The sequence below is a fragment of the Chionomys nivalis genome, chromosome 1 (assembly GCF_950005125.1).
Source record: "Chionomys nivalis chromosome 1, mChiNiv1.1, whole genome shotgun sequence".
NCBI lineage: Eukaryota > Metazoa > Chordata > Mammalia > Rodentia > Cricetidae > Chionomys > Chionomys nivalis.
In genome coordinates this window covers 3666836-3689510 of record NC_080086.1, presented here as the reverse complement: position 1 = coordinate 3689510, position 22675 = coordinate 3666836, and the positions used below count along the sequence as shown (strand labels likewise).

Genomic DNA, 22675 nt, shown 5'->3' with positions numbered 1-22675 from the left:
AAGTGTGGGACAAAAATATCTATGGAACTAGAACAGAAATAGAAATGTTGGCGAAGAAAACAAGCTGTTCAGGGAGAGAGTCGAGCTCTCTCAGAGACGATAAGACCCCTGAAACCCGCGGGCGGTTGATGGTTGGTGGGCAGGGAGTGGAGGGTGGCTCCTCAGGGTGGTAGCTGCTCCCTAGCTGGCCATGCTTCTGCAAGTAACCCTAATCAAACTCATCGCTTCACCAGGCTAGATGAACAGAATCAGCCTTTGTCTGTTGTTGGCACCCTGTCTGTTTGCCTGTCCAGGAGAAGTTTACACAACGCGTGCACATCCGAAAGTAAAAGCCTTTTCCCAGTTGACAGCAAACCCAGACATAGAATTCTAACTAAAGCTCGCTTCCCTCTTGGAGTTGACAGCCTTGCCACTGACGAGGGCTCTGGGGCCCCCTTGATGGTGGCACACGTGCTCACACCACATGTTTGTTTATATGCAACTGTGTGTGTGTGTGTACACTTTGTGTGTGTACACTTCATGTGTGCATACTTTGTGTGTGTGTACATTTTGGGTATGTCTATACTTTGTATGTGTGTATATACATTTTGTGTGTGTATATACATTGTGTGTACACTTTGTGTGTGTATACACTTTGTGTATATGTACACATTGTGTGTGTACTTCATGTGTATACACTCTGTGTGTATATACTTTGTGTATATGCATGCGGGTACACACTTTTTGTGTGTGTGCATGTGTGTATATACTTTTTGTGTGTGCATGTGTGTGTGTGTACACCCTGCATCTAGAAGCTTTTTACATACCTGTCTTTGTCACCTGATTGTATCACTGCTCATGGTGACTCTGAGCACGGTGTTGATCTGCTGATGGAGGCTTTATTTTGCTTTCTTTCTGTGGTGCTAAGGACTGAAGCCAGGGCTTTACATCCAGTAAGGAAGGCTACTGATATAGGTTTGTTTATTTTGGTGTATGTGTGCATAGTGTACATGTGTGTGTACACATGCTGGTGAGTGGAGGCCAGAGGTCAATGCCAAATGTTTTCTTGCTATGGGAAATAATTTTAACTGGGCAAAGGTGTGCAACATTTGTTTATGTCGCAGTTAAAGTAAATATTACTTTAACTGTGTAAAGGTGTGTTATTTTTGTTTCTGCTGCATTTGTTTATTTATGAAGAGATGTGCTGCATTTGTTTCACCTTGCCAGATTGTTCTAATAAAAGCAAGTGACCAATAGCAAGGCAGGAGAAAGGATAGACGGAGCTGGTGCCCAGAGAGAATAAACAGGAGGAGAAATCTAGGCTCAAAAAGAATGAGAGAAGGCGGAGAGAATGAGGGACATTCCTGGGGCCAGAAGCCAGGCAGACACGAGCTAGACAGACACAAGAGACAGTGAAAGTAAGATACACAGAAGGAAGAAAAGTAAAAAGCCCTGAGGCAAAGGGTAGACAAAGGAAAAGCTAATTTAAGTTAAAAGAGATAGCCAGAAACAAACCCAAGCTAGGCCGAGTATTCAAAACTAATAATAAGTCTCTGCTTCATGATTTGGGAGCTGGTTGGTGGCCCCAAAGTAAAAGCCCTGTGCATCTTCTACTATTCTTCCCTTTTTTGGAGACAGGATCTCTTACTGAACCCAAAGCTCACTGATTGGTTAGGTTGGCTAGCCAGCAAGCTCCAGGGATGGAGATCATTTGGTCCCAACACTGGGGAGGCAGAAACAGGCAGATACTTGTGAGTTTCAGGCCATCCCGGTCTGTATAGAGTCCCAGAACACCAAGGGCTACATAATGAGAATCTGTCTTAAAACAAAACAAAATAAAACAAAGGTGGAAAGTTGACTCTGTAGTTAAGAGCACTGGCTGTTGTTCCAGGGGACCCTGTTTAGACGCCCAGCTCCCAGTTGGCAAACACAGCTGTGTGAAATTACAGTTCCAAAGAACTAGGTGCTTTCTCTGGTCCCTGTAGGAACAGGCTTGCATGTGGTACACACACGTACATGCAGGCGAAATACACATACACATTTGTTTAGGTGCACTGTGTCTGAGGAATGGCATCAGGGTTGTTGTCTGTCACACGCATGTCGATACACAATCGCTTTGGGATCCTTGGATGAAGGTAGCAAGTGTTTATAAAGGTTCTTAATAGCATTCTTCTTCAGACAGATGCAGCAAGATTCCAAACACGTTTCTGATTGGCCGGGAGCTCAGCTTATCATTATGTACCCATCCAGTTGCCATGAAGGTTTACCGACAGTGTTTGTGAACTACAGAAGCGGTTGTAATGAATCGCTCTTTTTTATTTTATTACGTTGTTGTGTAGGGTGTGTACCTGCCGTGGCATGCACACACAAGTCAGAAAACAACTTTGTGAAATTGGTTCTCTCCTTCAATCATTAGTGGGTTCTGGGGGTCAAAGTCAGATTGACAGTTTGCGAGGTTTGTAGAGTCTTTCCTACTAAGTCTTCTTATGGACCCAACAAATGATTCTTCTCACAAGTGTGTGTCAGAGGCTGGAGATGGCTCAGTAGCTACAAGCATGGGCTGGGCTGCTGTACATTCTCCTCTTCGCCATGAACCAGTTCCCAATCATGACACAGAGACTTATTATTAGTTTTGAATGGCTGGCCTAGCTTAGGCTCATATCTAGCTCTTTTAACTTAAACTAACCTGTTTCTCTTTACCTACCTTCTGTCTCAGAGCTTTGTACTTTCTGTACATTTACTTTCACTGCTTCTCTATGTCTGTCTGGCAGGCATCTGCCTGACTCCTGGCCCCGGGAGTGTACCTCCTTCTCTTCCCCTCCTTCCCTTGTTCTTCTTTCTCTAGATTTCTCCTCCAATTTGTTGCCTGCCAGCCCCGCCTATCCTTTCTCTGCCTAGCTATTAGTTGTTCAGCTCTTTATTGGACCAATCAAGTGTCTTAGGCAGGCAAGGTGAAACAAATGCAATACATCTTTACATAATTAAGTAGATGCAGCATAAACAAATGTAACAGACCTTTACATAGTTAAAGTAATATTCTGCAGCATAAAAAATGTAACACATCTTTGCCTGTTGTAAGGAGGCTGCTTAGACCCTAAATAACCACACAGAAACTGTATTATTTAAATCACTGCTTGGCCTATTAGCTCTAGCTTCTTATTGGCTAGCTCTTACATCTTAATTTAACCCATCTCCATTAATCTGTGTATCGCCACATGGCTGTGGCTTACCAGCAAGGTTCTGTCCCACCTACCTCTATTCTGCCCTGCGCAGGCCCAAGTTAGTTTCTTTATTAATCGATAATGATCACAGCATACAGAGGGGAATCTCACATCGTTTGCCTAGTTAAAATAATATTCCACAACAGGTTGCTCTTCCAGAAGACCTAAGATTCATTTCCCAGCACCTACATGGTGGCTCACAACTACCTTTAAATCCAGTTCCAGGGCATCTGACGTTCTATTCTGGCTTCCATGGTGCTGCACACACATGGTGCACATAAACTAACTCGGGTTCACACACATACACATTAATTTAAAAAGATTAAAAATAAAATTATATTCTTCACTGACAGATACTAAAGCTCTTTCCAGGGCAAATTTGGTGATGTTTGAGATAAACTCAAATAGTACTGTGTAAACAAAATATTTAATCATGATTTTATGCTTAAATACTGCTGCATGTGTGTTTGTGTGTGTGCTCATCTACATACATGGGTTGAACCCACAGTCTTGTACATGACAAGGCCAGCTGTCTGTCACTGAACCACACCCTCAGCCTTTCCTGCATATGGTTCTATTTGCTAATTGGCACACTCTTGCCTCAGGGAAATGTAGCTGGAAAGTCCTTTTGAAAATGCACTTGATAAGGAAGAGGATTTCTGTGCTTTTATAATTTAACTGTTTCCACAAACATAGTTTGCAGTACTCAGGGCAGTTCACACTGATATTGGAAGGCAGAGCAGTTCACACTGATATTGGAAGGCAGAGCAGTTCACACTGGCACTGGAAGGCAGAGCAGTTCACACTGGCATCAGAGTGCAGAGCAGTTCACACTGGCACCGGAGTGCAGAGCAGTTCACGCTGGCACCGGAGTGCAGAGCAGTTCACGCTGGCACCGGAGTGCAGAGCAGTTCACGCTGGCACCGGAGTGCAGAGCAGTTCACGCTGGCACCGGAGTGCAGAGCAGTTCACGCTGGCACCGGAGTGCAGAGCAGTTCACGCTGGCACCGGAGTGCAGAGCAGTTCACGCTGGCACCGGAGTGCAGAGCAGTTCACGCTGGCACCGGAGGGCAGAGTAGTTCACGCTGGCACCGGAGTGCAGAGCAGTTCACACTGGCATCAGAGTGCAGAGCAGTTCACACTGGCATCGGAGTGTGTGTTTAATCACCTTTAGGAATCCTTCAATGGCTGCCCATTGCTACCATGTGGAGCTAACTTTGACCTCCTCCAGAGGCCCTTTGTGTTCTAACCAAGGAGGAGGAAGAGGAGTCATTTTCAGCCTGAAAGTCCTGTGTGGTTTCTTCTTCCAGGAAACCAAGTCAGCATAAAAAGCAACCGAGATGTCAATCACACTCCTGGGGAGGCTGGAGAGCGCAGCAGAGTGTGAGGCCGGTCCTGAGCGCCCATTTTAGGAAAACACTCAGCAGAAAGCAGTCATCGACACTGGACACTGTAATCGCTCATCCAGGAAATGCTCTTGCCTGCCCCAGACCCCTCTAGAAGGCTGTGTGATTGAAGAACCCACAGGCTGTGTGACCTCCCTTACAGCCTCCTCCCAACCTTAGCCCCAGGACTGAAACAGGGACTTAGACTCATGCCACCTTATGGTCCTCTTGGGTCTTTATTGCTTAGCCCCAAATAGTTAGAAGATTGTGCAAAGAAGCAAAGATCATCAAAACATGAGGCTGATAACCAGCAATTGATCAATTAAGATGGATCTCCATGCAGGCTTCCTTTCAGTTCCATTCTAGGGTCATCCTTAGCTTGTGACAATGTCTTAGCCTTTTTAGTTTTCTTTCCCGTTTTTTTAGATTTAATTTTTAATTGTGTGTATGTGCGTGTGTGTTTCTCTCTGTGTGCCTCTGAGTGTGTGTGTGTGTGTGTCTGTCTGTCTGCCCTAGAACTCTATACGTAGACCAGGATGATCTTGAAGTCACAGGGATCTGCCTGCCCCCCAAGTGTTGGCATTAAAGCTATGTACCACCACTCCCAGTTTAAACTCTAATAAAAATCTTATTTGAAGTTTACTTTTTGATGGAATTGAAAGACTAGAAGGTAGACAGGTTCCCTGGTATGCTGACAGCAAGGAGAGGGGCCAAGGCTAGGTAACAAAGGTGACACATTTTCAAGGTGGCCTGCTCCTTCCTCGCCCTCCTGACTTGGCACCAGCAGATCCCCTGCTGAGGTACTCACTGGACAAGTTCAAGGCCAGATCAGGATCTCACACAACAGTTGTGGAGCAGCCAACCATCTGTCTTCAAACAGATCACCCTAAAGTAGAGGAGAAAAATGCCATAAGAGGTTTTAAAACTCCCAGCCCCCAAGCAGAGACTGGAATTTCAGCCTCCTGAGCCCCTCTGCTTTGCAGAGTCTTTTTCTCTGGGCCTGCTGCATGTGTCTGCGTTCCCTCACCCTCAATAAACACCTTTTGCCAACTGTCCATCCTGCCTCGAGAATTCTCTGTGTCACAAGCTCTGCTTCAGATTTTAACCTTTTAACCGGCAGAGAAAATGAATCCATTTTAAGACCCCTAGACTGCATCAGAATCCCCCTGCCAAAAAGCAAAAATAACCCACCCCCTATTTTCTTTAATGTTTACAGGCAAATACTGCCCCTCCTTAATAAGGTTCTCTGCCAAGGCAGTAAGCCAGAGCAAGTGGAATTGAAAGGTAGAATAGGTTTATTTGTGTAAAGCAACTCGTAGGTAAGTTCTGCAGTCCCAGAGGTTGAGGCCAGAAAAGTCGTACCCCTGAACCAATGCAAGGAGACTTTGTAGGTTGTAGGCGTGTCTGTCTTTATAGTGTGATGACATATCTGTCTATAAGCTGAATTCTACCCAAGTATGGTCCAAAGCTGAATACTTTAGGCCAGAACTTGGGCTGCTAGTAGCAACGGGGAAGGAAGTTGCAACGGTAGCCAAGAATGGGAACTGGGTTTGTTGGTGCCCAGTCTTTGTTGGAGATTTTCTGGGTGGTGGGGTTTGGAGAGAAATACGTGGATAGGGCTTTCTGGACCGTGCGGGTAGCGAGCTGGAGGTTCCAATCGAACACTTCTAATGTTTAATTGACCACCCCCACCCCGTAACAACTATCCTCCCATAATGAGGACCTTCTGAATTATCCCCACATGGATGAGTGCCTTGTGGTTTAGAGAGCAGAAGAATCGTGTTAGTGGCGTCTACTGCTGTGGTAGCCTATCTGTCAGAAGGAGGAAGGTTTATGGGTTGTGGCTAAAGGTGGTTCCCCAGAAGGAGAGAAAGGCTTGACAGACTGCACAATGGCAAAATGGTGAAGCTGAGACCCCCTCAATCCTGGTGGACTGGGAACCATGAAGCAGACAGTTTATGCAATGAGCAGAGGTGAGTATAAACTTTAAAGCCTCGTGTGCCCAGCGAGGTCCTGTGTGCTAAAGATTCCTCAGACTTTCCAAACAGCACCTCCAGCGTGGGACTGATGCTCACACATGAGCCTGTGGTCTGTCCTGTCCTCTGCCTGTAAGCAAAGATGCTGGCAAGCACTTCGGTTAGGTGTCCCCACACTGGGCTTTCTCTTGAGGCCCAGGTGGCCTCTGGGTGGCTCCTGGGCATAAGTCAGAGACATTCCTCTTCCTCCATGTGGGATCAGACTTTATGTTACCAGAGTTGGCAGCAGGAACCTTTAGTTGCTGAGCCATCTTGCAGCCCCTTGAGACGGTCTCCATCTGTCTTTCTTCACTCCCGAGAGTTTGATCAGCTGAACCACTAGATACGCAGTTAACATGGCCAAAGGGGTCACAGCTGTGCTTAGAGCCACTGAGCGGGGTGGCTACAACAAAAGGGAAGAAACCCCACCCACCACTAGAGGAAACTCCTCATTAACTTTCTTAGTGTGTAGATTTTTTTAGAAGAGCTGACATTTCTAAAGAGCGAATTTTAACATTTCAAATAGTCTGAGTCATAGTCACATAAAAATCAACTGATTTACATATTCCATGTTAGTTTAGCATAGATGTGGGGAAGAGGAAGAGGAAAGAGTAGAGGAAGAACAGAAAATCCATATTAAACCGCCAGAAAATAAGGTTAGCAATGACCACGAAATATTATCCCTCACCTGGGGTTATTAACTGAGAGACAGACAGACAGACAGATAGATAGATAGACAGACAGACAGACAGGCAGATAGAATTTAGAAGTCCGACAAATGAACTATTATTTTAAAGGATTTTTTAAAAAAGATTTGTTTTATCTTTAATTCTCTCTCTCTCTCTCTCTCTCTCTCTCTCTCTCTCTCTCTCTCTCTCTCTCTTTCTCTCTCTCTGTGTGTGTATGAACATGTGAGTACAGGTGCCCGTGGTGTCCAGAAGAGGGTGTCGGATCATTGGAACTAGTTGTGAGCCTCCCAATATGGGTGCTGGTGACTGCATGTTGGTCTTCTGCAAGAGCCAAACATGATATTAACTGCTAAGGAGTCCCTTAGGCGCCAAGGATGTTCTTGAGAATAAGTTTTTATGGAGTAAAATATGAATATAGTTCTAATCAACATGTGCACATTTATGTTTCTTTCACTAAATACTAAGTGAAAATCATCATTTCTTCCATCCCTAGGGGAGACAGGGAATTACACTAATACTAGTGATCTCTCTGACTTTATTCCCAGTAGAAATGCTACACAGTGTCTTCCACACTAAAGTCACTGCAGGTCTCTCAGAAGTGATATACATTGCTGGTATGTGTCAGCACTACAAACATCCTGCCAGTCTTGGTGTTGTTTAACACATTAATAAAGAACTCTGTATAAAGCGGTGCAGTTATCTACACCTGTGTGACAAATTACCCCAAAACTTTGTAATTTCAAACAAATTATTGCCTTGTGGAGTAGCTCACGACTTTAATCCCAGTGCCTGGGAGGCAGAGGCAAGGAGATCTCTGCATTTAAGAACTACAGAGTGTGTTCCAGCACTGCCTGGGCTTCACAGAGAAACCCTGTCTCAGGAAAACAAAATCAAAATCATTTATTACCCCAGACTTGTGTAGGAAAGGGCCTGGCGTGACTCAGGTGAATCTGGTGCTGCCAGACTGGGTGCCAGCTGTTAAAGGGGCTGCAACACAAAATTTCTGCCTCTAAACTTACTTGTGAGATTGTTGGCAGGATTCTATTCCTCAGGAGTTATTACGTTGAGAGTCTTAACCTCTTCGTGACTTTTTTTTTTTTTTTTGCTTTGTTTTGACACAGGGTCTCTCTGTGTAGCCCTGGCTGTCCTGGGACACACTATGTAGATCAGGTTGACCTCCAATTCACAGAGAGAGATCCGCCTGCCTGTGCCTCCTGAGTGCTGGGATTAAAGGTGTGTGCCACCACCGCCCGGTTTAGATACGTTTTTGAAGGACGTTTCAGAATATTACTTTGAAAGGTGATCCATAGAATTCACCAGAATTTCAAGAGGTGCATATCTCTAAAATGTTTCGGTTTGGATAACATCAATGACCTCCTAAAGGAAGTTGTTTAGAATGATCTCAAGCTACTTAGAGGCCAGACTTACGCTTGTCAAACATTCTAGATTAGTTCACCTTAACACAGTGTTGAGGAAAAGCATATATATTTGGAAACTCAAAGTTGCTATCAAGCAAACCATAAAATATTTTTGATCCTACACACTGGAGTTGGTATGCATATATAGACATATATGTGACTTATGACTGTGGAACCAATTTCCTCATACATACACTGAATACCAGACTACTTTTCTCAAGCTGTGCATGAAAAAGCACAGAATATATATATATATATGAGAGAGAGAGAGAGAGAGAGAGAGAGAGAGAGAGAGAGAGAGAGAGAATGAAATAATGTTATGATTCTTTCCTACATGTCAGGTGAGTGTAGCTGCCTGTGGGATCAGGAAGGGGGCGCCAGAGACCCTGGTGCCTAAGTTACAGGAGGTCCTGAGGCACACAATTAAGAGGGCTGGGAAGCAACCTTTTCTCTTGCCAGAACAGTTATTACTCTTAACCGCTGAGCCACCTTCCCAGACTTATGGGGAAATGAGTTTTGTTTTGTTCCTGACACAGAGGACTGAACTAGGGCTTTGCGCCTGCTAGGCAAACACTTTACCACTGAGCTACACCCCAGTTCGTTCACATTATTTTTTGAGACAGGATCTTTCAATGAACCTTGAGCTCTTGGATTGGCTGAGTCAGCCGGGCAATAAGCTCCAGAATTCTGCCTACTCCTACCCCTACCTCCCCAGGGCTAAGGTTACAGATAGGGCTTTTTAAAATGGGTACTAGAGATCCTAATTTTCAGGTCTTCATCTTGTGGGGAAGCCCTTCAGAGACAGAACCATCTCTTCAGCCCTCATTTGCTATATATTTTAAAGTTTAGGTGTTTTTATTTATGATACATCTGTCTTTCTCTCTGTGTGTACATGCATGTAGGTGCCCATAGTGACTGAAAAAGATTTCAGATTCCCTGAGCTGGAATTACAGTGTGTACCATTTTCAGTTGATGCTGGGAACCTAACTCTGGTTTTCTGCAAGAGCAGCAAGAGTTTTTAATCTCTGAGTCATTTCTCTAGCCCTTGTGTGAAAATTTCCTACTTCATATACTGTTTTAATAGTGCAAAAGCTAAGGGGTATTTCATACAACTCCAATGTTTATGTTAAGAGACGAATTTGTCAGAGGTGACTGGGAATGATTTTATTTGTTCTATTAAAAGACCAGATTTATGCCCCCCCCCCAAAAAAAAAACTGTGTTACTTTCCCAAAACACTCCCCTGTGTCATCCTGTGGGAAAGTGATTTCCCAACTACAGCAGCCTCTTCTCTGGCTATCCAGACGTACTTCCTCCAGTCCCAGCCACCCGCAGTCAACCATATTCTAAAAATATGAAGTGGAAAATTCCAGAAATAAATGATTCATAACTTTTAAATCGGACGCCATTCTGAGTAGCCTAGAAGTCTTTCACCTCCCCCAGTGTGTTACACCCAGGAGGCGAGGAGCGTCTGTAAGGTGTATGCTAAGCTCCCGGCCTGCTGTGAGTTGTGCCGTCAGCTATCAGAGCGTGAGGCTTGGGTTCCAGTACTCCTCATTTTATTTCATCATAGCCCCAAGTGCCAAGAGTAGATGGCAGTCTGGATAAATCATGACAAGCTGTAGCCTTGCTTTTTTGTTGTTGTTGTTGTTAAGACTGGGTCTCATTCCGTCTTCGATGAGGAGGGACAGGAAGACAGCGATGGCAATTTCCCTCCCTATTATTTTATGTTATGTTGCCAGCTGTTCTAGGATTTTCAAGGTAAGTCAGCAAATGTTTCATGTATGCTGGCAAGTTTCTTGTGGTCTTCCTACATCCGAACTCCTAAGTCATTCGGTCCAGTCATGGAGACATGGAAGTCACAGAACTGCAAAAACGAGTGATCTCCCCGCTTAACTGTCTTTGTACGACCTAGAGAAGTGAGGAGGGCGGTGAGTGCCTCTGCAGCACCCCAGGGCCCTCTCAGGTAAGGCAGAACCAGTTCTAACCAGAAAAAGCCACGGGGCAAGGATGCCAGACAGCCTAGCAGTGACAGCCCAGCACCCTGGACCACCAGCGAAGGTGGGAGGGGCGGGACTTGACGCCAGAAGACTACTTCCGCCCGGTGCGTATGACGTCAGGGACGACCCCTTTAAAAAAAAAAAAACAAACACACACCCAGGAGTCAAGCCTCGCGAGACTCCGGAGCGGCCGCCTTGGTCCCGCCTCTCGGGGCGGGGCGGGGCGGGGCTTGGCGCGGTGGACGCTCGCCGCGGGCTGCAGTGGCTGAGGAGGCTGAGCAGCCGCGGGCGACCCGGGCAGGTGAGCGCGGGCGCGGGGCGGCTGCGGGCACGGGGCGCGGGGCAGGGCAGCGGGGCTGCGGCTGCGCTCGCGCTGGGGAGGCTCTGCTCGCGGCGTCCGGCCCTGCGGTCCCCGGCAGAGCGGAGGACCGCGGCTGTGCTGTGCGCGGCGTCCCCGGGCTGCAGGCGGGGCCGCGCCCCCAGCGCCTGTCAGTCACCGGGGCCTTCGCCGAGGTGGGTGCGGCAGCCTGCGCACCCCGGAGCGGAGCCGCCGGTTCGCGCTCGCCCCTGCTCCCGGCCCACTCTTCCCGTCCGCTCCCGACGCGAAGGGCACGGGTGGCCGGCACGAAGTTGCCGGTGCACGGTGCACGGTGCAGACAGCAAACTGTTCCCAAGCCGCTGGCCTGCCTGTCACCGACGCGACTGTCCCCGGTCCGGGGTTGCTTTTCGGATGCCGAAGTTTGGAGAAAGGCTGTGCAGAGATGCGAGGTGGGGCTGGAGCGCGGCTGCTGCAGAAGTGCGCTGCTCCCGCCCCCCGGGACTCCGGGCAGCGCCGGCGCGCTCGCTCTCCGGCTTCTCAGTGCAACTTGGGATGCGTTTCGCTAGCAGCCACTTATGGAAATGGCCCTGGTATTAGCCCCGCGCCTGCCAGGGGCTAGACGAGCAAAGTTAATGGTTTTAAGGTGGTGATTGACGAGGGAGATCTTGCCCTTGTTTGGCAGTGGTAGCTTAAATCGGCCGGCCAGGCAGGTCTCCCTTCGAGTCAAGATCTGCTATTCTTAAGCCTTGCTATTTGCATCCCAAGTTGTCTCGATAACACTCACACACGTTTCGTTTTTCTTTTGTGCCTCAGGATATATAAAACAATTAAGTTTATTATACTCTCCTGCCCCGTGGCCAAGAGCGTCTGTTTGGGGAGAGAAATTAGTTCGAGATATGATAAATTCTGATATTTATTGCTTAAGTTCATAAAAGTACTTTTCGGTGGCAAATCCTGATCCCAAAAGAAGTACAGTGGGTAAAGTTTGGGGTATGGCCTCACTCGGTGTTTTTCTCTTAGCGGACTGGGTAGGTTTTTCATTCGGTGGGATGTGCTTAGAATGAGAAGCGCGTTGGGTGTTGTGTTTGTTGTTGTTAAGGAATGAAACAGATTAGACTCAGAAAACACTGCTAGTCCCATCATTTATTTTTGGAGATTGCTTAAAAATAAGTCAAAGATTAGAAACAATGGTTGTGCAAATAAAAAAGTATCCTCTGCAGGTTTTTTAAAATTATTATTTAAAACTGCTTTTAATTTTAAATATATTTTGGTCATATTCTTTCCCTCCCCCAAGCCCTTTCAGATTCCTCTTCCCTACTCAACCGACTTTAAGTTCTTTCTCAAAAAAAAAAAAAAAACAACCCACCAAAAATGCAGTTTTTTAATACTAAGTTTTAATTTCAAAAGGTGGAACATGAAGAACAAAGGAAAAATGTATTTTATAAACAGTGAGTGTTAGCTTCAGTTTGACCATTTTTCTTTAGAGAAGTTCTGCTCCCTCAAATACCAGAAGCATCATGTTGGTAACAGGCTGAGCAGAGCGCCTTTTTTTTTTTTTTTTTTTTTTTTTTTTTTTTTGCAGCTGGGAAAGGTTGGGGCCACCAAAGCCAGGAGGATCTGCATCTCTCTGTAGTGTTGGATAAATTTATTTTACATAAGTAAATGCAGAGCCAGTTAAGCAAGCGTATCGCCGGTTGAGAATCCTAGCATTGCAGTCAAATCAACAGATAGGCAAGTTGTGACTGGGTTAGGTTTGACAGGAGCAGAAAGCCTGCCCCTGGATTTTTATGAAAAGTACCATGGGCTGTGTCAATGAGATGATGAAAACAAGCTTAAGGTGGAAGGGTTTTGTTTACAATAAACAACCCCCAAACAAAAGAAAAACAAAGCCCCAAATAAACATTTGTCTCCTTTCTTTCTTCTGTGTTCCCCCAGCAGTTTTTGTTCAAATCTCCAGGGAATACTCAGTGAGGCATGAGCATTGCTTTCATGGACTGGTTATGCAGGGTGAAGGGTGTGCTGATTGGGAAGGGCTGAAAGGAGGAAAGAGTCGGTTGCGTGCTGTACGCAGATAGTCCTTGATATACACACACGGATACTGTGGTTTGTCCTGAGGCAGGTGGAGAGAAATGACCCCGCCTCCAGTGACCAGAATATAAAATTCACGCTGAAGCTGAGGAACGAGGGACTCAATCTTACCAGACAGCAGAGGGTTTCAGAAGAGGCGTTTGTGGAGGGGATCTGGGTGGCCCGCCTGGATAGGGAGACTGTGAGAGAAACACTTTATCCTTTGTTTACCCTCAGGAGTGTTTCTTTGACTCCCGACTGGCTGAGGTTGTAAATGAGTGCCAAGATCAGGTAGGCAGGAAGTGATGGAGTCACCTTGGCCTGAACACCTGGCTTTACCCACTGTCCTGCATTCCTGCTCTTCAGGAAGGTCTTGCTCAGGTCTGCAGTTCCAAAGAGTAGATTTTGGAAAATGCATCTAAATTTTGAGATTGGTTTTCTGAAAAACTCCCAAGATAATGAAAACCTAGGGAAATGAGCTGTGGTTTTGTTTGTTTTTTTCAGACAGGGTCTCACTGTGTAGCTATGTAGTTCCGGGCTGTCCTGGGACTCACTCTGTAGACCAGGCTGGCTCTAACTCGCAGCAATCCTCCTGCCTCTGCCTCCTGGTGCTAGGATTAAAGGTGTGTACTACCACACTTGGCGTGTGAGTTATTTTTGACATGTGAAATATGTTAGCCCACATTTGAAGGATGCTTCTGGTGCTAATTAGTTGTAACCATTGACGGAGACTTGATAATTTTGAATTACTGCCTGTCAGCACCCATGTGGATTCAAAATGAGAAATTAGCAGTGCACTCACCCTTTCTCCACTGCAACATTTCAACTGCTATATACTTTATCTTGTGTTTTTAAAGGTTACTTGGCATTAAGTATTGTTTGGATTGAATTATGAAGTTGGAATTGAGTTGACGATGTCAGTCTCATCCCTTTCAGTTTGTGTTTCCATAAGTAGCTGTTCTGATCTTGTCTGGAACAAGGTGTGAAACGGGAGAAGTTCAGCTGTGGACACTAAACATTTGGGGTGTTGTATAAGGTCTCTGGGACCGTGAAGTCACAGGTGTTGTGGTAGGCACTGTGCCTCGTACAGGTATGCTAGATAAATGGGTGCTGAAAGAATAGTGTCTGGCTTTATTTATGAATTTTCAGGGTGAATGTTTGTTGCTGATTAACTGGAGATGCAGTCACAGTAAAATGGTGTATATGAGTGAGCGGTGGTGAGTCCTGCCTGCATTTCTCAAACGTCCAGTGAGATCCAGGCTCTTCACGTTTTTCCTTGCTAAGACTGCTTGTCACAGAGAGGTCCAGGGGCCAGTCCACAAGCCAGTGGAGGAAGTGGTCTTCTCTTGGCTGAATGGGATAAGCTCTGGGACTCCCCCCTCTCCAAGCCAGTCTTTTACGGTTCGTGAGCTTGAATGGGGGAGAGGCGCAGAGCTGTCAATACTTAAAGTTCACAAACCAGGACGAAGACGCAACAGTGATCTGTTAGCACGGCTTCAGTCCCGTTTCCATGTGTCATCCTGTTTGTACTGACTCCATATGTGCAGTGTTGGCATAACCGCACGTCTCTGAGCACGTGTGTGCAGGTCGCATTCCTTGTCTGGCCTTTCCAGTTATTTGTCCCTTTGACAGCAGCTTCCCGATCACCGGCCCAAAATTTCGCAGGGATTCTTTTAAGTCCACTTTATAGTTTACAAGGTTTACGGGGATCTCTGAGTACAGGTTTGGTTAGAAAGCTTCTTGGGGTGAAGGGGCATCAGTTCTTCTGGCAAAGGGAAAGCAAGCCCCCTCCTGGGGGAATGAACATTTGGAGAACATCTTTTCCCGCCTGAGAAGCTCTGAGGCATTTATAATGCTGGCCTCCTAGACGACCTCTGCACAGTCTTAGGGATGACCTTGACGGTTCCAGGCCTTGTGGTGCTCTGACTGCACACAGACCTGTGTGTGACTGAGCAGATCTCATGCCTTGCTAGTTGTCTGGGGGAACCTGAACTTGTTTGAAGCTTAGTTTAAATGTTTTAATGTATATTGTGCAAAATAAGAGGTTCCATTGTGGCATTTTTTGTAATACCTATAATGTACTTTGACCCCGTTGACCCTCCTGCTGTCCTGCCATCTCTCCTCTCCCTTTTACATTCTTCAGCTAGCTCCTGACCCTCCCTGGAGTAATCTGTTCTTCCTTCCTCCTTCCTCCCCAGTTATTCGCTACCTTTGTATTTGATTCAGAATTTATCCCCTCCTCTCCTGGTTTCTGGAGCCCCTTCGTTGTGGTTCCTGAGCAGGGTGAGGTTAGTAGTGTTAGCCCCCCAGATCCACTGTAGATACCCCTCCAGTGAGAAGCAAGAGGGCAGCACCCAGGTGACTGCACGATTGCTGATGTCATCTGTTTTTGCCACGTTCAATTGCAGCCTTTGCTGTGGGTCGCAGCTTTTACTGTGTCTGAAAGTGTGGAGCAGAGAAGCCCCTGTAGACGCTGACACGCCCACCCTCTTGGTAGAGGCTCGTGCCCGTGTGCATGCACATGTAGGAGCCACTGCGGCTGGTGCTTTGGTGACTTGGGGTTTAGCCTGTGGTTCTCAGCAGTCCTCAGTAGCCTGGTCAAAACTGTCGGTTCAGAGCCGTCTGAGTGTTCTCTTACACAGGCTTCGCTCGGTTTTCCCCGGTGAATGTCTAGTTCCTCAGTTGCTGTTTAACGTGCTACTTAGTACGTACGGACAGAGTCCTCAGTAACATAAAAACGGTGTGGCTATATAGTCTAACTGGATACGCATGGGAGCCTAGTGGATTATTGAGGAAATTGAAGCTTTGCTAGTAAGGTGAGGTGAGTTGGCCAGGAATGGGGGGGATAGAGTTCGATAGTGACCTAAGACCCAGGCTTGCTCTCTCTTCTGTTACTTTATTACAACAGCTTTTCCTTTGCGGTTTGCTCATCCCCTCTCCCAGTCTGGCCTCACTTTCCTTTCCCCCCTCCTACCTCTTAAGAACTGTTTACGGTTTTGCATGCCAAACACAAATTTTCCTGGGAATATCTACAGCTGTGCTCAGGTTTATAGGGCTTGCTCCGCGAGAAAGCTTATCTCAAGACTACTCATTGCTCATTGCACCTCATATGGTGTTTTACGGTTCTGTGAAGCACCTGTATAGGTGTTCTTGCTCATTTGTGGGGATGTTACTGTTACATCCATTTACTGGAGAGAGAGAACTCAATTTAAGTCACTTACCTGACAGCTTAGATAGAGCCAACACCTAAATTTGAATCTACTGTGCACACATACATTAGTTGTCTTAATCGATTAAAAGCCGCTGGGAGCAGAGTATTTGCTGAGAACTCTACAAAATTAGTAGATCAGACGTGGTTCTTGGCCTCAACAGTCAAGCCAAAATAAACAAAGCTATGGGCCATCTGATTTAATTAAGACCAATTAAGGTTGGCTAAATACAGCACAGCATTTTCTTTAACAGTGGCGTAGTGAGCCTTGGGCGTTGTTTTTAATTTTGTCGAATTGTGAGACTGGATTTTTCTCCATTTTTAATCATGAAACTCCCAGTCTTTGGTTCTTAGTTATGTTGCTTTCTGCTTGTCCTGAGCTCAATGCCTTGCTTCCTAGCTAGAATAATCGTGCTGAAGGAGGGGGATGAGGCAGAGCAGATAGCAACGGAAATAAAAGAACTGAGGGTTGGAGCCAGGCTTGGTGAGCAAGGGCAGTCTTACTTTTTGTGTGTGTGTGTGTGTGTGTGTTTGTGTATGCATCCATACATACAAGTAATTTTAGGCAGGGTTTCACTATGTAGCCCCTGCTGGCCTGGAACTTGAACCAGCTGGCCTCGAGGTCTGCTTGCGTCTGCCTCCTGAACGCTGTGATTAAAGATACGCCCCACTAGGCTTGGTGCTGAGATCCCTTACAGTGGCCCTGCTGTAAGAAATTCAGTATGCATTTTATAGCATGGGAAGATGAATTCTTTGAGAGAACCTCTTTTTTTTTTTTTTTTTTTTTTTTTGGTTTTTGGAGACAGGGTTTCTCTGTGGTTTTGGAGCCTGTCCTGGAACTAGCTCTTGTAGACCAGGCTGGTCTTGAACTCACAGAGATCCGCCTGCCTCTGCCTCCCAAGTGCCGGGACTGGTTGCCTGGCTCATAGCACGAAGGAGTTGCCCTTTGCTGTGTTTTTACAGTTGAGATCCGTTTCTTTCATTTGGACACACCTTTCATTATCAAGCCAAACAGGAAAGACTTTCTCTAATTTCTGTACCTGAAGTGGAAAATTTTTAGTACTGAATTGCATGCATTGCCCCGTTGGTATTAGGTTAGCTCTCACGGAGTCCCAGGCTCCTGATGCTTCTAATGAGGTTAATTGTAATTCAGCTTCTTTCCCAGCGCTGTGTTAGGTACCTGGCCACAGGCACCATGATGTGTTACCCTTCCATGTAGATGGGTTCTGTCCTGTACGTGGTGTGCTGAACGGGTACAGATAACTACAGCTCAGACAGTGGGAGGAAGCAGAGATTGTTCCCGGGTGAGGAAGTGTCTTTGTGGACTCAACTGTGAATTGACCGTTTAAGAGTCATGGACATGACAGGCAGAGGGATTAGCACAATTTGGGTGTCCCGATAACACCTGATAAGTCATGTGCTAATTATGTAATTTTTGTCCAATTGCATTCGAGGCCACTGAGCTTGGAGAAGGGTCATCTCAGCCTTTGCCTCAACAGCCACACAGCTCGGCACATTTAATTAAAGTTGTGCTTTGCTATATTACAGTGGTAGGGATACTTGGGGAGTGAGCCAAGAGAAGGGAGGCCAGACTTGGGAAGACCACCGAAGGGATCGACAGTTTAGGGCGTCATGACATTTTCAACTAGACGAGATGGAAGAGACCAGAGTGGTGGGTGTTGTCCTTGTATTCAGAACCCCGGTGTCCCTTTGTACAGAGATACCTGCCTGTGCTCCAGGTAATGTGAGGTTAGAAAGTCATGGTGCTCCCTCACTGGACAGACAGACAGACATCACTCCGTAATGGTAGTCATAGGTACGATGCTGTAGCAGTGAGATGATTTAAAAACAAAAAACAAACAAACAACAACAAAAAAAAACCAGGAGCCCTGTTTGGGAACTGTGAGGCTTTCCCAGGAAGGGGTAGCATTTGAGCTGCTGTTTGAAGGATAAGAAGGACTTTTTAAGGCCAGCTAGCCCCAGGAAGACATCATAAAATGGTGTCAGAGACTGAAACACTGGGGGGTGGGGCACAGGCCCCTGGGGTTTTCACTGTTGGGACATGAGTCTCAGCAGGATAAATGAGCCTTTTATTTGCAGTGCTTTTTGGTGTTATTTTGTCTGGCTTGAATACCCTGACCTTTTGTAAGTGTTTTGTAGGCCCGATGGAAGCATCTTTGCTGAGCGCCCCTCCTCCTGCAGGTGGCATTCCAGCCAGAGACTGCCTTTTGCTTCTGTTTGGGGAAACTAGAGAAGGACAGCACCACCAGCTCTAGAGAGGTGGAAAACACCATCTACTGAATGCCTTTAACAGACGCACGGACCTGCTCTGGCTCTTGTCGCAGCAAAGTACAGCTGCGGAGCAGTTGTCCTGGGCAGGGGCATCGTGGGAGGGAAGCCGTGTCTCTTCCTTCAGGCTTATGGAACACCGAGTTTCCGTGGGATACTTTCAAGTGGCGTCAGGCATGCCCTCCTCCACCCTGCTGCTCGTCTTCAGTTCCAACGCACATTCCACTGTTGCTTCTGAAAGCTCATGGGTGCACGGTCTGCAGTGCCGGCTCCTCTGTCGGGTGCTCGGTCTGCAGTGCCAGCTCCTCTGTCCGGTGCACGGTCTGCAGGGCCAGTTCCTCTGTCGGGTGCACGGTCTGCAGTGCCGGTTCCTCTGTCCGGTGGACTGGGCCCAGGAAGCAGTACATTTAAACAGTTCTCTGCGGGCGACTGAAAAGTTAATAGCAGACTGCACGTAGGAAGTGTCCATTGCGTTTCCAGGCCATGAATCTGCAGCTGTTCCAACTTTATGTTCACACCATAAGTGACTGTAATAAACATTTATGCGCAGTGGACATGGTTGGGGCAAGTGAAAGACGGAAGAGCAGAAGGAGAAGGCCTTACAGAGCAACGGGGGAGGCCCTGGGTGGAGAGGGGCAAGTTCATGTGCTTAGAAAACAGGTGCTTCTAAGACCTTCCCGGTGAGCGTTAAGGTCACAGTGCCCGGTAGGGTTGTTAGGGCCAACGGTGGCACCATGTTTTAGTCTGGTATTTATAGGTTCCATTTAAAATGTGTCTAATAGAGACGCTAGACTTGAGCAGAATGGGAAACAAAAACCAACACTTTAAATAGTAGTGAACATTATAGCCACATTTCTGGGATGTAGGAAAAACTTAGGATATGAATCCATAGGTTTTTGACATTTGGCCATAGCCCTGTTTTCTGACCTGGCTTTACCCACGCTGTGTCAGAGGTCCCCATGTTCTTGTCTTTCCTTCTGTCTGTAGCCCGGTCAGGTGAAGGTGGAGGGACGAGGTAGGATATTGGTATGAGAGTGTGTTTTAAGGATTTATTTTTTATTTTATGTGTACGTCTGTGCAGCATGATGTACGGTGCTCTTGGATGCCAGAAGGCGGTGTTGGATCACCTGAAACTGAAGTTACGGATGGTTGTTAGTCTCCACGTGGGTGCTGGGAACTGATCCCAGGTCCTCTGACAGAGAAGCCAGTGCTCTTAACTGCTGATCCGTCCACAGCCCTGTGTTAGAATTTTTACCAGTAGATTGCATTTTCTAACTGATAGCCAGTGTACCTGGCTCTAGGAGGGAAATGGGTGTGAGCAGGTCTGGAGAACCCCTGCCACACACCTGTCCTAGGAGACAGCCCAGGGCTGACAGCTCTTCTCCTTCTCACACACCTGCCCTAGGAGACAGCCGAGGGCTGACAGCTCTCCACCTCGCACACACACCTGTCCTAGGAGACAGCCCAGGGCCGACAGCTCGCCTTCCCATACTAGAAAAGAATTTGGATCCCAGACTTTCGCTTTCCCATGTCTTTGCCGTGGAAAGGCACTCTACAATACATATCTAGTCAGTTCCGAGAGGAGGTGTCTCTTCTTTCTCTGCCACCAACTGGATTCTGATTTCTGTCTAAATATTGAAGCTCCTTCCTCTCTTAAGGCAGCTGGCTTTCATTCTTTGAAGTGGTTGCAGTTCTCCAGGCTTCTGCCCCCACTTGTCCCACTCCATATGCTCTGGGGTTGGTGATCGCATGTGGTCCGATATCTTACCGGGCACTGTGCAATGATGACTTCCAAGCTTAATATATCTTCTTAAAACCTATTTAAGTAGCCGGGCGGTGGTGGTGCACACCTTTAATCCCAGTGCTCAGGGGGCAGAGGCAGGCGGATCTGTGTGAGTTTGAGGCCAGTCTGGTCTACAAGAGCTAGTTACAGGACAGGCCCTAAAGCTACAGAGAAACCCTGTCTCAGGAAAAACAAAAACCTATTAGTTATGTGCCTGGGGGTGGGGTGTATGTGCACATGAGTATATTTGCCCACAGAAAACCAAAGCTTCAGATTCCCTGGAGCTGGAGAGACAAGTAGTTGTGAACCACCCGATGGGGGAGCTGGGATCTGAACTCGGATTTCAGCAAAAGCAGTACCTGTTCTTAACCTCCGAACTCTGTGTCTTGCTTGGCCCCCTCTCCTGATCTTAGACTCCAATGTCCATCTGCCTCAATTTATTGCCAGGGGTGTGTTTATGGATAACTTGGATTCCACTTGCCTCTGCTTTGTCTCCTGCTCGATCTCTTGTTCATTCCAGTATGTGGTGTTATTCTACCATTGTGTCACATTGTTCTTTTATTTTGAGATGAGGGTTCATATTTGTCTACCACGGCCTTCCGAGTTAATCTGACCTATAACCTTGGGAATCATCCTCGGCCCCTCCTTATGATCACTTGTGGGCAGTCACTTGTTAAGCACGACTTCCTGCCTGCCCTACATCTTTGTCTCTGCTTCCTTCTTAGTGCCCTCTCTTGACGTCAGGGGTTTCTCATCGCTGTGTCTGCCCCCTGCCAGTCTTTTGGTCCCCATAGAATTCTGATTATGTAATTCTCACTCTTAAGAGTCATAGGTAGAGAGGACCAGCTTCCACAAATTGTCCTCTGATTTCCACATGAAGTCAGTGCCCCCCCATAAAGCATATAATTTAAAAATTTATTGTGATTTCCACATAGTCTCCCTGCAGACATTCTTCTCAGTGTTGGTTAAATTCGGGAACCTTCTAGGTCATCACATCCATGGGTCGCTAAAGTTAGTGGCTAATTTCTCTCCATTAATTCACTCGAGTGTTGTTTCTACAGCAGGACTTAATCTCGGCTCTTGAGACTTACGTTGACTCCCTTCTCCAGTTTTCATCATGATCTTTCCCACTCGAGCCTCACTGAACCCGGAGCTTTCCTTACGTTGGGCCACATACACTGTTTTCTATAGCCTTTCCGGACTCCGTGGGTGATGCCATGTTCTCTGCTTAGGACGCCTTCCTTTGCTCTTTCTGGTAGTTAGGTGTATACCCTACCCCGCAACCTTGGCTTCTCAAAGTGTTTTATGCATGTGTCTCCCATGGTGTTTTACATCCTAAGCAGTGGTCAGTAACATGCTGGTCCTTTATTTACTATTCGTCAGGCTGGGAACAGTGTTAATCGGAGTTTTCTCCTATGTAATTTGGTCTGTTCTTACACAGAATTAGGTAATTTCGTGGGGGAGCAAAAGTGGTCTTTGAAGATGACTGTCTTTCACTTCTGTTTACGGCTCAGCATCTTCATTACCCTTATTCATATGTGGGCTCCGCACATTTCACCTCCCTGGCCGCTCCTGTCAGTTTTTGATTGGCATTGTCATAAGGAAGGCAAGATAGCCTGGATTTGGGGTCCATGTGTAAGGTCTGACTCTTACCTTTCCAGAGCTGTGCCTGTGAAGGTTTTGTTTTGCGTCTAGAAGTCTGCAGGATTTGGGGAATTTGTTTGATTTACTGCGTTATTGAGAGCCTGATGTGTAAACAGGATTGCTAATTGACAACTTTGTCCATATGAGTGGAATGGAGCTGGGGTCAGCACACTGCCCCCTACAGGAACCTCTAGGGAAGCTACAGTGGGGTGTCACTAAACCGGGATGACCTGGTGTGGCCTCTTTGTAAAAACACTTGGCTTGCTTCATTCTGAGTGCGTGCAGTGCACATGTTCCTCAGACAGATCACAGGGTGCGAAGCAAAACCTTGCTTGTTAACCCTTCTTCCCCACCCCAGACATACAGATTTCCTCTGTTGTCTTAGTTTCTGTTCTATGACTTTGATAAAATACCATGACCAAGACAACTTACAAAGAGTGTACTCGGGCTTATGGTTCCGGATGGTTAGGTTATGATGGCAGAGCAGAGGCGTGGTGGCAGGCAGCTGTAGCTGCAGCTGCAGAGAGCGCACATCTCAGTCTACAAGCAGGAGGCAGAGGGAGCACTGGGGATGATGGGAGCTTTGGAAACCTCACCCTACGGTGACACCTGCTGGGGACCAAGCATTCAAGTGCCTAAGACTGGGGGGGGTGGGGATCT

The 22675-nt window shown here is 46.8% G+C and overlaps 1 protein-coding gene across 2 annotated transcripts in view; it reads left to right on the top strand.

Moving 5' to 3' along the window:
- The first annotated feature begins 10902 nt into the window (after nucleotides 1–10902).
- Stk38l (serine/threonine kinase 38 like) overlaps nucleotides 10903–22675 on the top strand; it is a 63397-nt gene continuing 51624 nt past the window's right edge. The window contains exon 1 of one of the 2 annotated variants that reach the window (XM_057785778.1): nucleotides 10903–11006. Coding sequence is in view for 1 of the 2 variants with exons in the window: in XM_057785768.1 (XP_057641751.1) it covers nucleotides 11467–11473 (7 nt within the window). In the remaining variant the exon portion in view is untranslated. Of the gene's footprint in view, nucleotides 11007–11382; nucleotides 11474–22675 lie in introns of those variants that run through there. The other variant, XM_057785768.1, reaches the window with a different exon arrangement.